Source organism: Dendrobium catenatum, unplaced genomic scaffold (assembly GCF_001605985.2).
Source record: "Dendrobium catenatum unplaced genomic scaffold, ASM160598v2 fragScaff_scaffold_1720, whole genome shotgun sequence".
Lineage (NCBI taxonomy): Eukaryota > Viridiplantae > Streptophyta > Magnoliopsida > Asparagales > Orchidaceae > Dendrobium > Dendrobium catenatum.
Genome location: NW_021320182.1, coordinates 674,809 through 690,635, shown reverse-complemented (window position 1 = coordinate 690,635; position 15,827 = coordinate 674,809). Strand labels below are relative to the sequence as shown.

The window sequence follows — 15,827 nt, the reverse complement described above, 5'->3', positions numbered from 1 at the left end:
CTCCGTAATGTTTTAATTTTCGTACATATATATATTTTTTTTCCCGAATTATACGTTCTCGCGAATTCGGGCGTCGGAGCCATGGAGGGAATGGGCGGAGAAAACCCTAGGTTTTTCGTCGCTGTTCACGTTGGCGCTGGCTTTCACTCTCCATCCAATGAGAAATCTTTCAGAAGAGCAATGAAGAAAGCCTGCCTATCCGCTGCTTCTGTTCTTCGGAAGGTACTTCACTGATGTCAACATCCTCAAATTTGTTTGCTTTTAGACATAGCTTTGTATCTAAAACTCACGCTCCTTTGTTTTCTATCGCCCTCTATCTTGACTTTTACTTCATAGTCTAGGCTGTTAGACAGCTCATCCTGATAATTTAAAACACGGAGAATTTGAATCAGAAAAAGCTATATTTCTTATCGTAAACAAATGCTACAGTTAATTACAGAAGATTCGAAGATATAAAAAATCTGAGTTCTAAAGATGCAACTCATATAACAGAAAAAGAAAACAAGCGTCTCTCAATGCACACACTAAGATCAAGTTTAAAACTTTATTTAATGAAGCAGAGTGGAAAGAACTTTAAGCAGTTGATAACTTGCAATCGACACAAAGAATCTTACCATACTTACAAGAAAGTTAACTTTTGGTCCTTTAAAGCACTTTAATGAAGGTTTCACAGTGAATCTAAGAGCAGATGTAGGAGTTTCTTAGAAAAGAAAGGGTCCTTTTGTTAGTGCGAGGACAGAGTGGTTAGAAGTGAAAAATGATTGCCTATGTTGGGTGCCATTTGTAGACGAGGATAGGTGTGCATTGTTGGGCAAAATTAGGGAATTTGCCTTCCTCAGTTATTACTGAAAAATTAGAATTTCCAATGAAAGTAATTTCGGCTTTTACTCTAGGTTTAATAAAGTAGGCTCATAATAGGTTTCAATGTATTTTTGGAACTGTACCCTTTAGCTTATATCAGACTTGCAATGAGCTCGTTAAAGAAGAATCTATGAAGGTGAACCAAGTTCTTAAAAAAAATGATTTGCCTAAACCAAGGATTTATTTTAGTAGCAATATAAGCATCAAATGCAATGCTTTTAGTTAACAGTAACTGCCGCCATCACCTAGAAGACTATAAAGCCTTTCAACATTATAGGTTTGCAGGAGCCCGTGGAAACCAGTTGCATTCAGTCATTCAGGTTCAATATGAATTTAGTTGTGCCTTAGCAAGTACAACATGGATTGAACAAACCATTCACGAGCAATAGCTTTCAGATAATTTTGGTTCACATGCTCACCATATTATGTGCTTGGACCAAGGAACAACTGTTTTTGACCATATGAACTGCTCTTTGACTGACTGTTTTCCTAAAATATTTTTAATTTGTAATTTGTTTATAATAGGGTTGAAAGTTTGATTGTGATTGCTATATGATTTTCCTAAAATATTTTTAACCTGTAATTTGTTTATATCAGGGTTGAAAGTCTGATTGCGATTGCCATATGGTAGAATTATCTGATGAACAAAAAAAATTCAAGGATTATTGAAAATATTTCAATGAGTAGGATGAGTCAAGAATGCATAAAACATTCTGATTAAAAAAAAAAAAAAATTGGTATATCCTTGTGTACTCAGGTACAATACCCAAGAGTCAATGAGAATGAAATAAGCTAGTGGTAGTTTTCAGTCATCTAACGATGTTATTGATGTTGAATTGCACATGTGATGTGGCCCTCTTACATTACTGATAACGTGTGAATGATAAATATAGTGAGAATTATCTTATACAATGAAAATAGTGATTACTTTATGGTAACTAGAGTGTTTGAATATCATTTATTCAATGAAAACTTATCTCGATTTGATTTTAAAGTTTTTAAATGTATCGTAAATAATTCTTCCTATTTAGTTTATCTCCTTTCAATTCCTTTGCCAAAGTATGTGGAAAAGTTGTTCATACTTGTGTTTATTTATTTATTTATGATGTACGCAACTTAAAGTAGTTATATTACAAAAAGTTGAATGGAAAAGTTTTTAAGGTTATAGTTCAAGGCAGAATGTCAAGGCCTGTTTTAGAATTTGAAACTATAACATTATTGCACGCTTTTAATCACCCATGGCACTCATATAAGAAACCATTTGCTATATATAAGTCCCTTGCACACTATTTAATTAATTGCAAAAAGTTTTTTGACTTGTTAAATCTTGTTTTTACCATAACACCTTAATATCCATGATATTGATGACCTCTCCTCTGATCTTTTGCAGCTACAAATTTTTATGATTTTTTTGTTTTGTTTTGATTAATTCTGAAGGATATTGCTTTGTTGTACATACAGGGTTCTGGCAGTTGTCTAGATGCTGTAATAATTGCCACTCAAGTTCTGGAGGTATGGGATTGTTTTTTGTATTCTTTTTGGCAAGTTATCAAAATTTTTTATATGGTCTTAGCGTGAAAGTTTGCCATTTGCAGCTTTTGAATAGGGGAAAATGTTATTTAGCTTTATCGAATATGTTTAAAGGAGAATGAAAGAGGAAAAAAATAAAGGAGAATGATATATCGATTAATATGACTTAAAAAATTATCTCATAATATGATACCAATATCTTCCAATATAATTATCTACCTAATATGCCAGTACATCTCCTCAAGCTGAAGCGTATATGCATCTGTTAGTTTCAATTTTTTACATAAATGAGTGAAAGGTAGGTGATTCGGAGTTTATCTAAAGATATTCACAACTTATTTAAAATTGAAAATGCGAGGAATATACTTTTTTGATCAAAATATCATCCAAATGAAGTGACAATCCACTTCAATATGTGTAGTATGATTAGGAAAAATATGATTGCTGGCATTGTAGATGGTGATATGATTGTCTCAATACAATATTAAACGCCAAGTGATGGGAAAACCAAATTCTCTTAAAAGAGTTTACCCACATCATGTAGAATTAACAATGGTTTTGCCTTAAGCTTTAGCACTAGGTTTTACAAAAAACAATATATTTCTTGCTTTTCCAGGTGACCAAATTGCCACAACAAAAACATTATATCATAAAGTTTGCATTTTGAAAGTTGGTTTATCGTTGTTATCATAATTAGCTTTATTTGAGGCCAATTGTTATCACTCTTTCTTCTCCACTCTTTTTTGTTAGTTTTACATGATGTGTTAACTTTATTTTGGGCTAGTTGATTTGCTCAACTTCTAGCATGTTATACTTGTTGTAACCCCATTCTCTTTCTAACTCTACTACATTTTACAGCCCATCTTATTGTTGTCAATTCTTTGCTTCATTATTCATATTCAAACACCTAAATTAACTTTGAACTGCCTTATTACTTGTTGATGTATACTTTGACTTTCTCTCTTATTTAATCTTTTGCTATTTTGTTCTTCATGATTTTTGCACCCAATTATCATAGCATTCATATTTCCACTCAATTTTGCTATATGTGTCATTTTAATTACCTAACTCTCATATTCATATAGCATAATTAGTCTACTTGTAGTTTTGTTAGTTTAATTTTAAGATAAACGTTCAAATCCATTGTACGTTCTTAACTGGTAGAACTCTTGGGTCATTTTTCTATTTTAACTAAGCTTTAACCATAAAAGTTACATCTCCACCTATTTTCTTATTCTTTTATATAATTAATAGATCCATGATGCTTATAGTAATCATAGTCAAAGATACTTGATTTTTTAATAATATTGATTGAAAATTATGAAATTTATATCCACCAAAAAATATATATTATATACTATGTTTGCACTACTAATCCTCAAAACTATTTTCTTCTAATTAATTTCTCCATTATGCTAATCTTTCACTCATTTTAGCCATTGTCTCTTATGTTAGATTCGTTACTTTTGAGTAGCGTATGCCCGTATGCTAATAATTTCCTCATTCTGAATGTGAGGCATCTTCAAAACCAATACAAATGATGTAGACTTAATGTGGATAATTGGTTTAGTATTTTTGCAATTTAGAGCTTTTTAATCATTCCACAACTACCTTGAATCGTAGCCAATTATCCATTTTGCATGTATTTGATAGCTTCTACGTATCTTTCACCGAAAATGGATGGAGTATATCCTATTAAATTTGGGCCATTAGAAATGGATTATTTGTATCATGTGCAAGTGCGCTGGGAGTCTTTTTAGTGTTCTCTAGGTAAGTTGACCTAATTGACCTTTCTCTAATCAAGATGTGTGATAAGTTTAAGCTAATACAATGCACATTACTGCTTCGTGATCTGCAAACATGCACCTCCATCAAAATTTTATATTGTTATTCAAAAATCAATGTATCTTCGAACTTACATAATTGCTTGCTAAATTCCTCTTTTTATAAGCATTTTCTTGCTATATTTATATAGATGTTACTGCTGCTAATATTATAGTAATTGTTGAAAATGTCGTTTCTTTGCTATAGGATGATCCAATCACAAATGCAGGTCGAGGCTCAAACCTGACAGAGCTTGGTCATGTAGAATGTGATGCCAGTATCATGGATGGTTATTCTGGAGTCTATGGTGCTGTAGGAGCTGTTCCAGGTACCTCTTAACAAATTGGAAGTGTTTTCAATGATTTAACTAATGATGAAGATTATTTGATACAGTCTAGTGTCATTGTCATATTTTGTACAATGGTAAGAAGATTTTTTTTTAAATTACTGACTAAACTCTTTTTGTAGATCAGGTGTTCAGAATGCCATAAAGATTGCTGCTTGCTTGGCTAGAGAACAGATAATGGGGTCTACACTACTTGGTCGCATACCTCCAATGTAATTCTTGCATTATCATAACCATAATGTTTCAGAGAGTATGTAATGATATTATCTCTAACTTTCTTGAATCCTATTTGTTATGTTTTTGTTGATCCATGAGGAAAAAGAAAAGAGAAGCAAAAATTCAATAAGGAGAGAGAACATATTTGTGTGTTGACACCAGCTCCTACTTTTATGTTGTTAAACATTAGTAACAAAAGCCTCTGGTATGCTATGTTTTTTTTAACAAATTTTATATGCCATTGTGTATAGAGAAAATAAGGTTCATTCATCAGGCATGACATAGAATGCAGAAAGGGAATTGAGAACTCCATATATAAATTCCTTGAATAGGTTCAAAGATCTATTACATGTTTTGACATAATAACATAGAGTTTGAACTTTGAAGCATTCTCATCCTACTTATGCATCTGCCATGTAAGTTTGTGTCAAAATCTCAGTCATCCCTTGGCATTTGATCCCACGGTCAGGATGAGAATCCGTGGGAGGCTCACTTGGATCACGCCAATATCCTTCTATAGTTGGGTAACTGAATTAGGAAGGATTATATTGAGGCAATTATGTATCAATTAGAAGTTATTTATTTCTTTATTAAGACCTCTTGTATAGATTATAAATAGGGATAATTTTATATAATAATTAGAAGGTATTTTTACCCTTCTCAAATTCTATGAATTCTAACATGGTATCAGAGCTGATCGAGAGGCCTTCATTGCCGAACGATCCAATCATCTGACGCTGTAAGAGGCCGCCGGTTCTGCCAGACGGAAGTGTCGATTCTGCCAATTGCTACCGCAGACGGAAGCCTCGACTCCGTCAGAACTATCGTCGAAGGAGCCTTGACGAACATCCACGAAGGAGACGAAGGACGGAAGGAGCAGAAGTGTCGTACCCGTTTAGAACCGTCCGTGCGGAAGACGAAGCCGATCGAAAGCCCGATCCGATCGCCAGACACCTGTGACTCGCTGGACGAAGCCACCTATCCGACTCGTTGGAGGAAGCCACCGCGACTCGCAGGACCAAGCTCATGATCGGCACGCCTGCATGTGACTTGGGAGACAGACACCGCCTTCTGCCATTCTGAAGGCTCGCACGCAAGATTCGCACATACAGAAACCTCGTCTGGAGGAATCAATCGAAATCGGAAGCTTCGTCTGGAGGCTCACTCACATGGACTTGCTCTTGTGACTAAAGGGACGGAACCTTGCCCGTGCCTAGCTTGCCCCGATCCGAGCCTTAAAATCAAGGCTGGACCGGTTCGGTTTAATAAACCGAGAAAGCCTTAATAAGTAAAAACAAAAACCAGCCTTCATTACTGATATAAAATCGGCCTTTATTGTCGTAACTTAAGATCAAAGGGATCTTATTTTGGAAGCCTTCATTACTGTCCAAAATCCAATAGATAGTCTTCCTTACTATCAAAAATTATTGAACCTTTGAAGAATATTGATTCTTTTACCGGCCTTCATTGTCGGAATCGCCTGGGATATACGAATCAAAGAAAGCAGAGAGGAGAAAGCGGCCTTCATTGTCGTTGGAGTCGTGCGGTCCAAACAGCTCATGCCCTCTATTTCGTGCAAGCGGCCTTCATTGCCGTAGGACATTGAACGAGAGTCGAGTAAGTCCAAACCGCTCATGCCCTCTGTTTTGTGGTTGTGGCCTTCATTGCCAGAATTTGGAGAAATATTAGTCATTCTCCCCGGCTTTTATTGCCGGAATTATGAAAAAAAATACATGTTCCTATCATCGGCCTTCATTGCCAGAATGTTGAGGAATACTAGTTTCCACAATCGGCCTTCATTGCCGGCTTTCTCTGGTGGTTGATATCCTATCCATAACCAGTGCAGCTCTACCTCTGAGCGAGTAATTGCAAGCTGGTCTCCAGCTTGAGGGGGAGTGTCAAAATCTCAGTCATCCCTTGGCATTTGATCCCACGGTTAGGATGAGTATCCGTGGGAGGCTCACTTGGATCACGCCAATATCCTTCTATATTTGGGTAGCTGAATTAGGAAGGATTATATTGAGGCAATTATGTATCAATTAGAAGTTATTTATTTCTTTATTAAGACATCTTGTATAGATTATAAATAGGGATAAATTTATATAATAATTAGAATATATTTTTACCCTTCTCAAATTCTTTGAATTCTAACAATTTGATTGTCTACTTCCAATGTTTCAATGTGCTGTTGAGCCTATTGACTTTGTTTAAGACACATGCTAAGAAAAAATCAACTGATATCATTGTAAATATATGAGAATGTGTGAAACATTTAAAAAAAAAAACTTATAGCAAATCATGATATCAGTAGGTTCACAACAATAATAGCGCTCATATTATTTTGTCTTGGTCATGGATATGCTTACAATAGATAATCAAAATAAGCGACCTCGGAGTTTACTATTAACAGATGACATTTATGATTGAAAATATTGTTATCAATATAAATGAAAAGTTAAAATATGGATAAATTTAGAAGATGATATGATTAGTTTAACAGGTGCAAAAGCTAACTTCTTGTTCAACAATTTATGTGAAAGTGGAATTAATAATCATTCAATTATATTAGAGGGCTTGTATATCTTGGCTCTACTATACAAAGAAGTAGGATGCAATATGTAGAATTAAAGCTAGTTTGTTAAAATAGTGAAGATGTGATAAAAGAATATCACCTATACATTGTAAGTTTTATAAAATGGTGATAAGATATGATGTTGTACGGATCCAAGTGTTAATCAACAAAAAGATCAATAACAATGAAGCTAAATATGACATAAGTGGGACTGTTTGGATAGATTGGTAAAGTTAACGTGAGTGTTCATAATGTTTTTGTTAGAGAGCAATAGTAGTAACGCATATGATGAACAAGGTTGTAGAAAGCATATACTTTTGTGATTTGGGCATGTTGGAGGTTAGCAGAAGATTTAACAATATGAGGAGTAGATAAAATCGTGTGATGGGCATAAGAAGATAAAGTTGGCAAAATTTAACTTACAAGTTATGACAAGGATGTTAATAGCTAAAGCTCTTACCACATTTAATAGTCGATGGTAGTGAATAGAGAAGATAAGAGAATTTGCAAAGTAAACCCTAAATAATTGGAGTAAAGTCAGATGAAAATTATAAATAACAAGGATTTGGACAATGGTGATAGAAAATCATGGAAAATTAAAAAGTATTATAAAGTAGTATTTTGGGAGTAGGTTAAAGTCCTGTTCAACGAATAATGTGTAATGTGTAGCACGCTTGCATATGTTTTAGTATGAACATTAATGGAATTTTCCACCCTGAATGCCTTAGTAATGGTTTCTGTGAAGTTGCTAGTATAAGTATTAAAATCAATGGAGATATTGATGGGAGCCCCACTTGTCACTTAGTGCCATGTTTATCTGGGTTGGATGAAAACTTGTAGCTTTAGTCTTTAATCCTCTTAAATGAAAATTTGCATAGAACTTGCATGGATTTTTATGTAAGCCATTTGCTTGAAAAATGATGTCCTTTTGTACACGAGTCTAATGACAGAAGAATTTTCTTGCTACAATGGTATTTTCCTGCCTGGACTTAAAATGCATAGTACATTATAAAGGATATATGAAAAAAAATGGCAAGAAATGGATGGTGTTTCTGAACTATAAGCAGTATAGGTCTCATTCAAGGAGGTGTGGGCCTAAAAGCAAATAGTGAAGAAATGAAATTAATTTAGATATGCTAATTTCAGTTAAATATATAGCCAAACATTTTTCATCTGCAAATGTCAAACAAAACCATATGCCTTTTCCTTAATGGTATGCATTAGGATGAAAGCATCGGTTAGCTGAAATCTTTAAATGAAATGACCCAAGGATGACAAATAATAGAAGTATTCAACCTTGCAGAGGCTATATGGGGATGAAAGCAAAGAAAATTATATTAAGAGAGTTTCTGTTAATGGTCTAGGTGAATCATTTAACAGAAGGAATGCGACGTTATTTACTTACGCTGGAGAATGATTTCTGCACTCAATTGTTAAATTTCAACTTCAACATAGTTGTCCTTTAATCCGTTTGGGAAGTCTAATGGTTTCAAACTAAAAGGTAAATGACATCTTTTGTAGTATATGCCAATTTATAATTTGCTAAAATGGTTTAGTAAGTAAATATGAAATCTTCTCTCTTGATGGGTCTGCAAACTAGAGGGAAGTTATATCGATTGTATCAACCCTAGCATGAGAGCTTTGTTAAGAAGAATCATTGATAGGATTACCCACTGTTATTATTTAACCATATAGGTCTACAAAGCATTTTAAATTACACAGCAACATAATTGGATTTCTCTAAATTATAACCTTGGAGTGCGGAGATTTATTTTGTTAATGGTACAAGTGAGCTGCCATTTTATGAAAGATTGATGATGAAGATCAAATATGTGTACCTACAAAAGGCATGCCTTTATTTGTTAAAGGGCCCAAAAGTAAAAGAACTTGGTCCTTTGTATTGTTATTAATTTAGAGAAAAGCGTTATATTGCTGTCCACCGTCCACGAGCCATTTTTTTAATGTATGGATTTCCATTTTATACCTATTGTCTTCGAAATGTATTATAATGTTGAATCGCCACTATAACTTAAAAAAGTTTTTTCAGAAAATAGTAATTATCAGCAATAAAATGCAATTTATTACATGTTATGGAACTAGTAATGCTATTTTTCTGATAAATTAGAAAATATCCAGTTTTTCAAGTAGGAAACTTATGAGGGAATGCATCCATCTTGTCCATGTTATCTTTTGCCACCTATTTGGAGATTCAGTATCAGATCGAAACTTTATTATTAATTACATTTGTTGGAGTTTTGCCCAATCGATCACTAAAAAAAATTTTTTTCTACGGTCTGTTCAGGTTCTTAGTAGGTGAAGGTGCCCGCAAATGGGGGAAGTCCAAGGGAGTTCCGTTGCCAGGAACTATTTCAGAAGCTGAACGGGTATCTTATTTCTATATTCCATTTGGAATTAATGGGTTCATCTATCTCACACTTTTTCTTTTTGTGAATATGATTAACTTTGATTCTACTCGGGATGCTCTGTTATTTGAAATTTAATGTCTGCGATTCACATTTATTTTGGGTTTGCTTTATTGACCCTTGCCTACCTTTGATTGATAACAGTGGCTGATAACAGAGAGGTCCAGAGGACAATGGTTAAGGTACAAATCTATGCTTGCTGATGCTAAGAAGCAGGATGAGCCAAATTTCCTACAATCTACAAATGATTCTAAGATGAATGGATTTCTGCCTCCAGGATCAGGTGGTATATGGTTCTCTCATCCATGTTTGATGTAACTGGTTTAATTGTAGTCTTTGTCAAGATATTGCTTTGCATCATGCATTTATGGGCACTTTGTGAGATTGATTGTAAATAAATACATATAATTGCAACCGACAAAGTTTCTTGTTAATAATTTGTGCACTAATCAATTAGAAAGAAACATTTGGCTAGAGAGATAAGGCCACGATAATAGATTATGATTAACAAACATAATATTTATCTGCTTTTCGAGAGAAGAATTTTAAAAATATCTAAAAAAAGGAGGAGATCGTTATATTTTTGGCTAAATTAGTGCATTATGTCTATAGTTGCCTGATATGGTTTATAACCATGATTCATATGGGGTTTCAAGCTCAAAAGGAGAAGAAACTGGATGCATCTTACAATATCATTGATTGACCATGATATTGCTCATCTTCGTGTTAGTGATTGATGATCAATCTTTTGATCTTGGAAGAGAAGCTGGAGATACGGATGCAGAACCACATTCAAAGTATAAGGCTGATGAAGATTATATTGCTGATACAGTGGGAGTTGTTTGCGTTGATGCTCTTGGGCATGTAGCATCAGGAGCATCAAGTGGAGGTATTGCTTTGAAGGTGATGATTTGTTGCGTCTATTTTGTTACTTTCTGTTTTTTTTTTTTGTTTAAGTTATTATTTTTTAGGAATTTAATAGTCTTTTTTTTTTTTGCGTGGAGATGAAAATGTAGTTAGGGTGTAGGTCATTAATGCAAATTTAGGACGTGATGCTTGAAGAAACACACAAAAAATTGTAAATTGTAATTTTGGAAAAAATTAGTATCTTTTGATGTGAAATTAGAAAAACTCTTAATTTGTTAAAAAATATAATATAGAAGTCACCGAAATCTGAAATTCTACAAAAGTTCTGAGAATAAATAGAAAATTCTACATCATATAAGATTCACACCATAAAATTAAATCAATGTCTATGAGGTTGACAAGATCTCAATCATGGATATAAATTAATCACAAATTAATTTACAAGAAATGACAAAGAAAAAATGACAAATTTAAAAAAATAGTTGAAGAATCCACATTCAACAATGTACACAATAATTAAGGGAAAAAATTAATTTTGTTCAACTTTTTAATGAATTCTATGTGCTTAGGGGTCCTTTTTATAACTAAAAAAAGGCCCAAAATCAATAACTTCTCATAATCCTCTTAGGCCTGGCCTAAAATTGTAAGTTTCAATTTAAGAATCTAGTATTGTAGCTAGAACAATATCCTTATAACATGAATTTTAGCAAAACAATATTTTTCCAAATAGAACAATAGTTGAACACCTATTATAGTAACACAAACAAGTGAATATGAAAATGAAGTAGCTGACTAAAATAGTTGATTACCAATTATTGTAATCAAATTGCAAGGTAACACAAAAGAGATTAGAGCTACAAGCCTACAATGGGAAACCCACAGAGAAGGAACAAACAGTTGTTTATTAACTTTATTAAAATACCTCAATAAAAGGCCATCAATTGCAAATCAACTGCAAAGGCAAACCACAACTTATGCATGTTTTGCATAACGAAAACCTCAACCAACCGACTTAGCAGTTCACCAAAAACAAAAGTAAATTGGAAAGTGAAAAGCTGCACAACAATAATAATCAGCAGAAAAAATATTGCATCAATAGAAATTTATTAAAACAATGGCCCAGTACGATTATGGAATTATAAGTGCTGAATTAGAGAATCTGGTGAGAGCTGAATCTAAACTCTAATAACAATAACCAAATCTATTAAATTAATTAAAACCTTCAAGAATATATCTCATTCTCAATTGGATCATCATCATAGGCATGCTTTGCAAGAAAATAAACTAGGAAAATAAAAATGATGACTTTTAACTGCTAATACAATATCAATACACATGATTTGTATTTTCAATGAATAAAGACTTACAGATTTATATTAAGCAGTAAGTGGCTTAGCGCCTTAGTGTTTTTTGAACTATGACAAATAAGGTTTAAACCAACCTTTGCATAAGAAATGATCAAAACATTGTTACATGATTGTTTAATATATGTTTTAACTTAAGAAGTGCTAATGCTTGTTAATAGATGCCCTATTTTGAAAGGGAGAAGCCTAAAATTTATGTTGTTTGGTGGAGGCAAACCAAGGTGAAGTAGAGTTGTTTTAGTTAGAATATAAGAATTATCCAAAAATATTAGTGTCAGAAATTATGGTATCCACTAAAATAGAGAGTTTTCTCAATGGCAAAGATCAATCAAAAGATTTCAACCTGGATCATACTTAGTGACCTGAATGTTTAGTATTGGTCTTACTTTTTGGCTAGGAGGTTCCAGTAGGCCAATTGTTGTCACCAATGATGTAATGGTTGACTACGTATCCATTTGTTTCAAATCAAAACCATTCAAAGAATTTGTATTAATATCAACGGGAATATCATACCCTTTTTGAACCACATGGGGCAATGTGAATGATTACAAGTAGAATATAAAGAAAATAAATTGTTGCACAATGTCTATTTTTTGTTCTTTTACTAATCATGTTCTTGGAAATTGATTTTAAAATTTTATGTCTAGTCCACAAATTGCTTGCTTGCTAAGCCATTTTTAGTGAGGTATGACGTAGCATGCAAATTATTAAAAAGAATAGGGTTGATTATGTAGAGGGAATTTGTTGACCACAAGTCGGCAGCTGGCCCCACTCAAGCCACCTCACGCATAATCACCCTCAAGCGATACACCAAGTCGCTCAAATGATGCAACACTCCTTAAGTAACTCCCACTCCCATGATACAAAACCCCTCAGACAAATCGTTTGTCTGTCTTAATTCATTTGATACTCTCACATACGGCCGCTAATCCTCATTCTTTCTCCCCGTGCCTGCGCCTCGTTTCCCTCTACCGCATGCAAGGAAGCCGGCTGGCTAACTCCGTTGCACGAACTCCACGTGTGACCCGCCTTTCCACAACCGCGTGAACACTCCTGCGAGGCTTGCTCTTGCTCACGACCTCAGACCCAAGCACACTTCCGACCTCACGCCTGACCCGCATCTTCTCTAGCGACTCCAACTCGCACCCCGCGCCCAATTGTGACTTTGATCCTGCTTTCGCTTTGCGTGTGGCTCGCCTGACCGCATCTCGCGACCTGTCCGACCCGAGATACTCGTGATTTGTCCCGATCTCCTCCCGTATCCAATCCACGCGATCCGTCTCCCTTAGCCCTGACTCATGAAGCCCAAGTTGAAGCCTCCTCTCCCTTCTTCTTTCTATTCAATCTGACCGAGCACAAAAGCCCCAGCCCCATTCCACCTAGTCATATATTTTATTTATTCATTTATTTTTCAAAATTAAAAAAGGGGTCTTTAAATAACCAAATTCTTGTCGTCGTTGTTGATCATCGTACATTAAAGGTATAAATTTCTTTCTTCACGGTTTTCTTAAAAAATAGGTGTCGAAGACCAGCGACGTTGTATTATAGATCTGGCTAAGAATACTTGAATCGAAGACCTCACACTATTGTATCTTAGATCCGGCCGAGAAGAGCTTAAATTGAGTCCTCACGCCATCGTATCTTAGATTCGACTGGGAAGAACCAAAGATAAGTGCATCCCAACCTCCCTTGATGTCGGGAGGTGTGGACCTCCGAAAGAGCACTGCGCGAACGGGTCGATTGGAAGGGACAGATTGGATCGTGCATACGACTAACCATTGAGGATAGAGGCTTTCACCAACACACCCCGATGGGTAGTAATATACACGACCTAGTCACGGGTTTCCCCCACCCGCAAGAGCTCGAATGGGGTTTAGTAGATGTGGGACCGAGTTTCCCACGGGCGCAAGCCCCCGTGGTTAATTACATCCCAGACCGGAGCCTGAGAAAACTCTCGATTAAGGATTATATGTTATCCCCTCCTAAAGTAGGATCGGCACGAGGGTATAGACTAGGAAATCCTACTTAAAGGGAAGAAAGGTCCGAAGGACTGGAGAAAGAAAAATCAGGCTATCAATCACATACGCGAGAGAAGGATGGAGATGACGTCATCCTGTGACGCGGATAAGTATGATTTATAGTCCCTGAAAAGAAGAGACCTACATACTATTTAAGGCATACTACGAAACCGAATGTAGTAGCCTCGAATCCTAAATCTAGGTTGGGCTTAGTGCTCTACGAAACACTAAGACCCGTGTCCTAGCTAATGCAGTGCAAAATCTGGACTTACCCCAGCCTGGATTGGGGGAGCCAGCTAACCACCTAGTCGCTTTAAAACCATGCTATCAAGTCAATTATGAAAGATGGGTGGGAGGTACAGTTCTTTGGAAATAAGAATGACATCTAGAGAATTTCCTAAGTGGTCCTGAACTTATGTGGGTCAGATGCTTCTAGCTAATGCAATTAAATTTTAATTAAATTGGTTTCTAATGCAATGCATGTTAGTTGAAATGTCAGCTCATGAATGCTATAGAATTTTAAAAACAGGCTTATAGAAAATAAATTTTTAGAAAAGACTGGGTCTCCCTAGGTCCGACACTTCATCCTCATAGGTCAGATTATCCGGACTCTACCCGCAGGCAGGGAGATGTCTTATAACAAGGAAAGAAGAATGCACAATGCAATTGTAACTATGCATGGTGACCCGAGACTGATTCTGCCGGCCAGTTCCCCTAGAGTGTTGGTTTAATTTGCTAAATTATCTTAAAATATTACTTAAATATTTAAATTTTTAGGGATATATTGTGTAAAACTATTCTTATTTTATCTAAATACTTCGAAGAGATTTAACCTTCGACATAATACTCTTGCATAATTCCATATACGCGCGTTGGGGGCGGAGGGGAAAAATCCGCCAATAAAATCGGCAATGCAGACAAGAAACCTAGAGAAAAGAGGCATTAAAATCGACACACACACAATTTCTAACGTGACGGCACATCAAGTACTAATCTTAGTTACAGATAAATAACAATTTTATCAAATTCAAAAATAATCAACTAATAGTAACCTAGTCAGAGTTATTCGCCAGTACTTATTTAGGAAACAACACCGATATGCCGAAAGTAAAGATGGCGGGCTAGCCACTGCCAACACCCGGATTCTAAGCCTATGAACGACGCAAATGACTTTGAGTGGGATATCTGGTCTTCAGTTTCTGCGGTGTCTTTCTTCTCTTGGACCCTCGGAACTCTCTCCTTGGACTCCTTTGGAACTCTCCTCCAGGTACCCCATTGGATTTCCTCTTGCTTGGAAATCTCCTTCCTTAACTCCTTCGGTCCGTCGTGGCTTGGATATCCAAACGAAGAGACAATTTTCCCCCAGCCAGGCGGCTATGTGCCTTTTCTCTTTGCTATGGTAAGAGCCAATCCAACTCTTATCCTTCAAACCTTGGGAAGACATCTCCGCTGTTAGTGATGCTCTTCTTCTTGAAAATTTCTGAGTTGGCTCACATGGATATATTCCAACCAAAGTTGCATTTTTTCACAATCTTAACATTATATAATTATTACATCCATTGAAAGGAAAAATTACATAATCGACCTCCTGATGGTTAATCCCTTCTCACAAATACCCACCAAGCAGTATATAAGTGGGAAAATAAAATGCTCACCTCAGACTTTCCCTCCCCGCCCCAAATGCTCTGACTGTTCAGTTTATTGCGCGGCTTTTCAAGGCAAGCATTGCCACTTTCCGAACCTGTATTCAGTGTATAATTGATTCTATTTAGCCGCCCTCAGTATATACTATTTAAGGGGAGCTGG

General features: G+C 35.5%; 1 protein-coding gene across 2 annotated transcripts in view; it reads left to right on the top strand.

Moving 5' to 3' along the window:
- Nucleotides 1-15,827, top strand: part of LOC110097906 (putative threonine aspartase) — a 53,325-nt gene continuing 37,498 nt past the window's right edge. Inside the window, exons 1-7 of one of the 2 annotated variants that reach the window (XM_020824547.2) lie at nucleotides 1-222; nucleotides 2,323-2,373; nucleotides 4,423-4,543; nucleotides 4,689-4,773; nucleotides 9,652-9,733; nucleotides 9,917-10,055; nucleotides 10,539-10,675. In XM_020824547.2, the coding sequence (XP_020680206.1) occupies nucleotides 82-222; nucleotides 2,323-2,373; nucleotides 4,423-4,543; nucleotides 4,689-4,773; nucleotides 9,652-9,733; nucleotides 9,917-10,055; nucleotides 10,539-10,675 (756 nt within the window). In that variant the 5' untranslated portion in view covers nucleotides 1-81. Of the gene's footprint in view, nucleotides 223-2,322; nucleotides 2,374-4,422; nucleotides 4,544-4,688; nucleotides 4,774-9,651; nucleotides 9,734-9,916; nucleotides 10,056-10,502; nucleotides 10,676-15,827 lie in introns of both variants that reach the window. The other variant, XM_020824546.2, reaches the window with a different exon arrangement.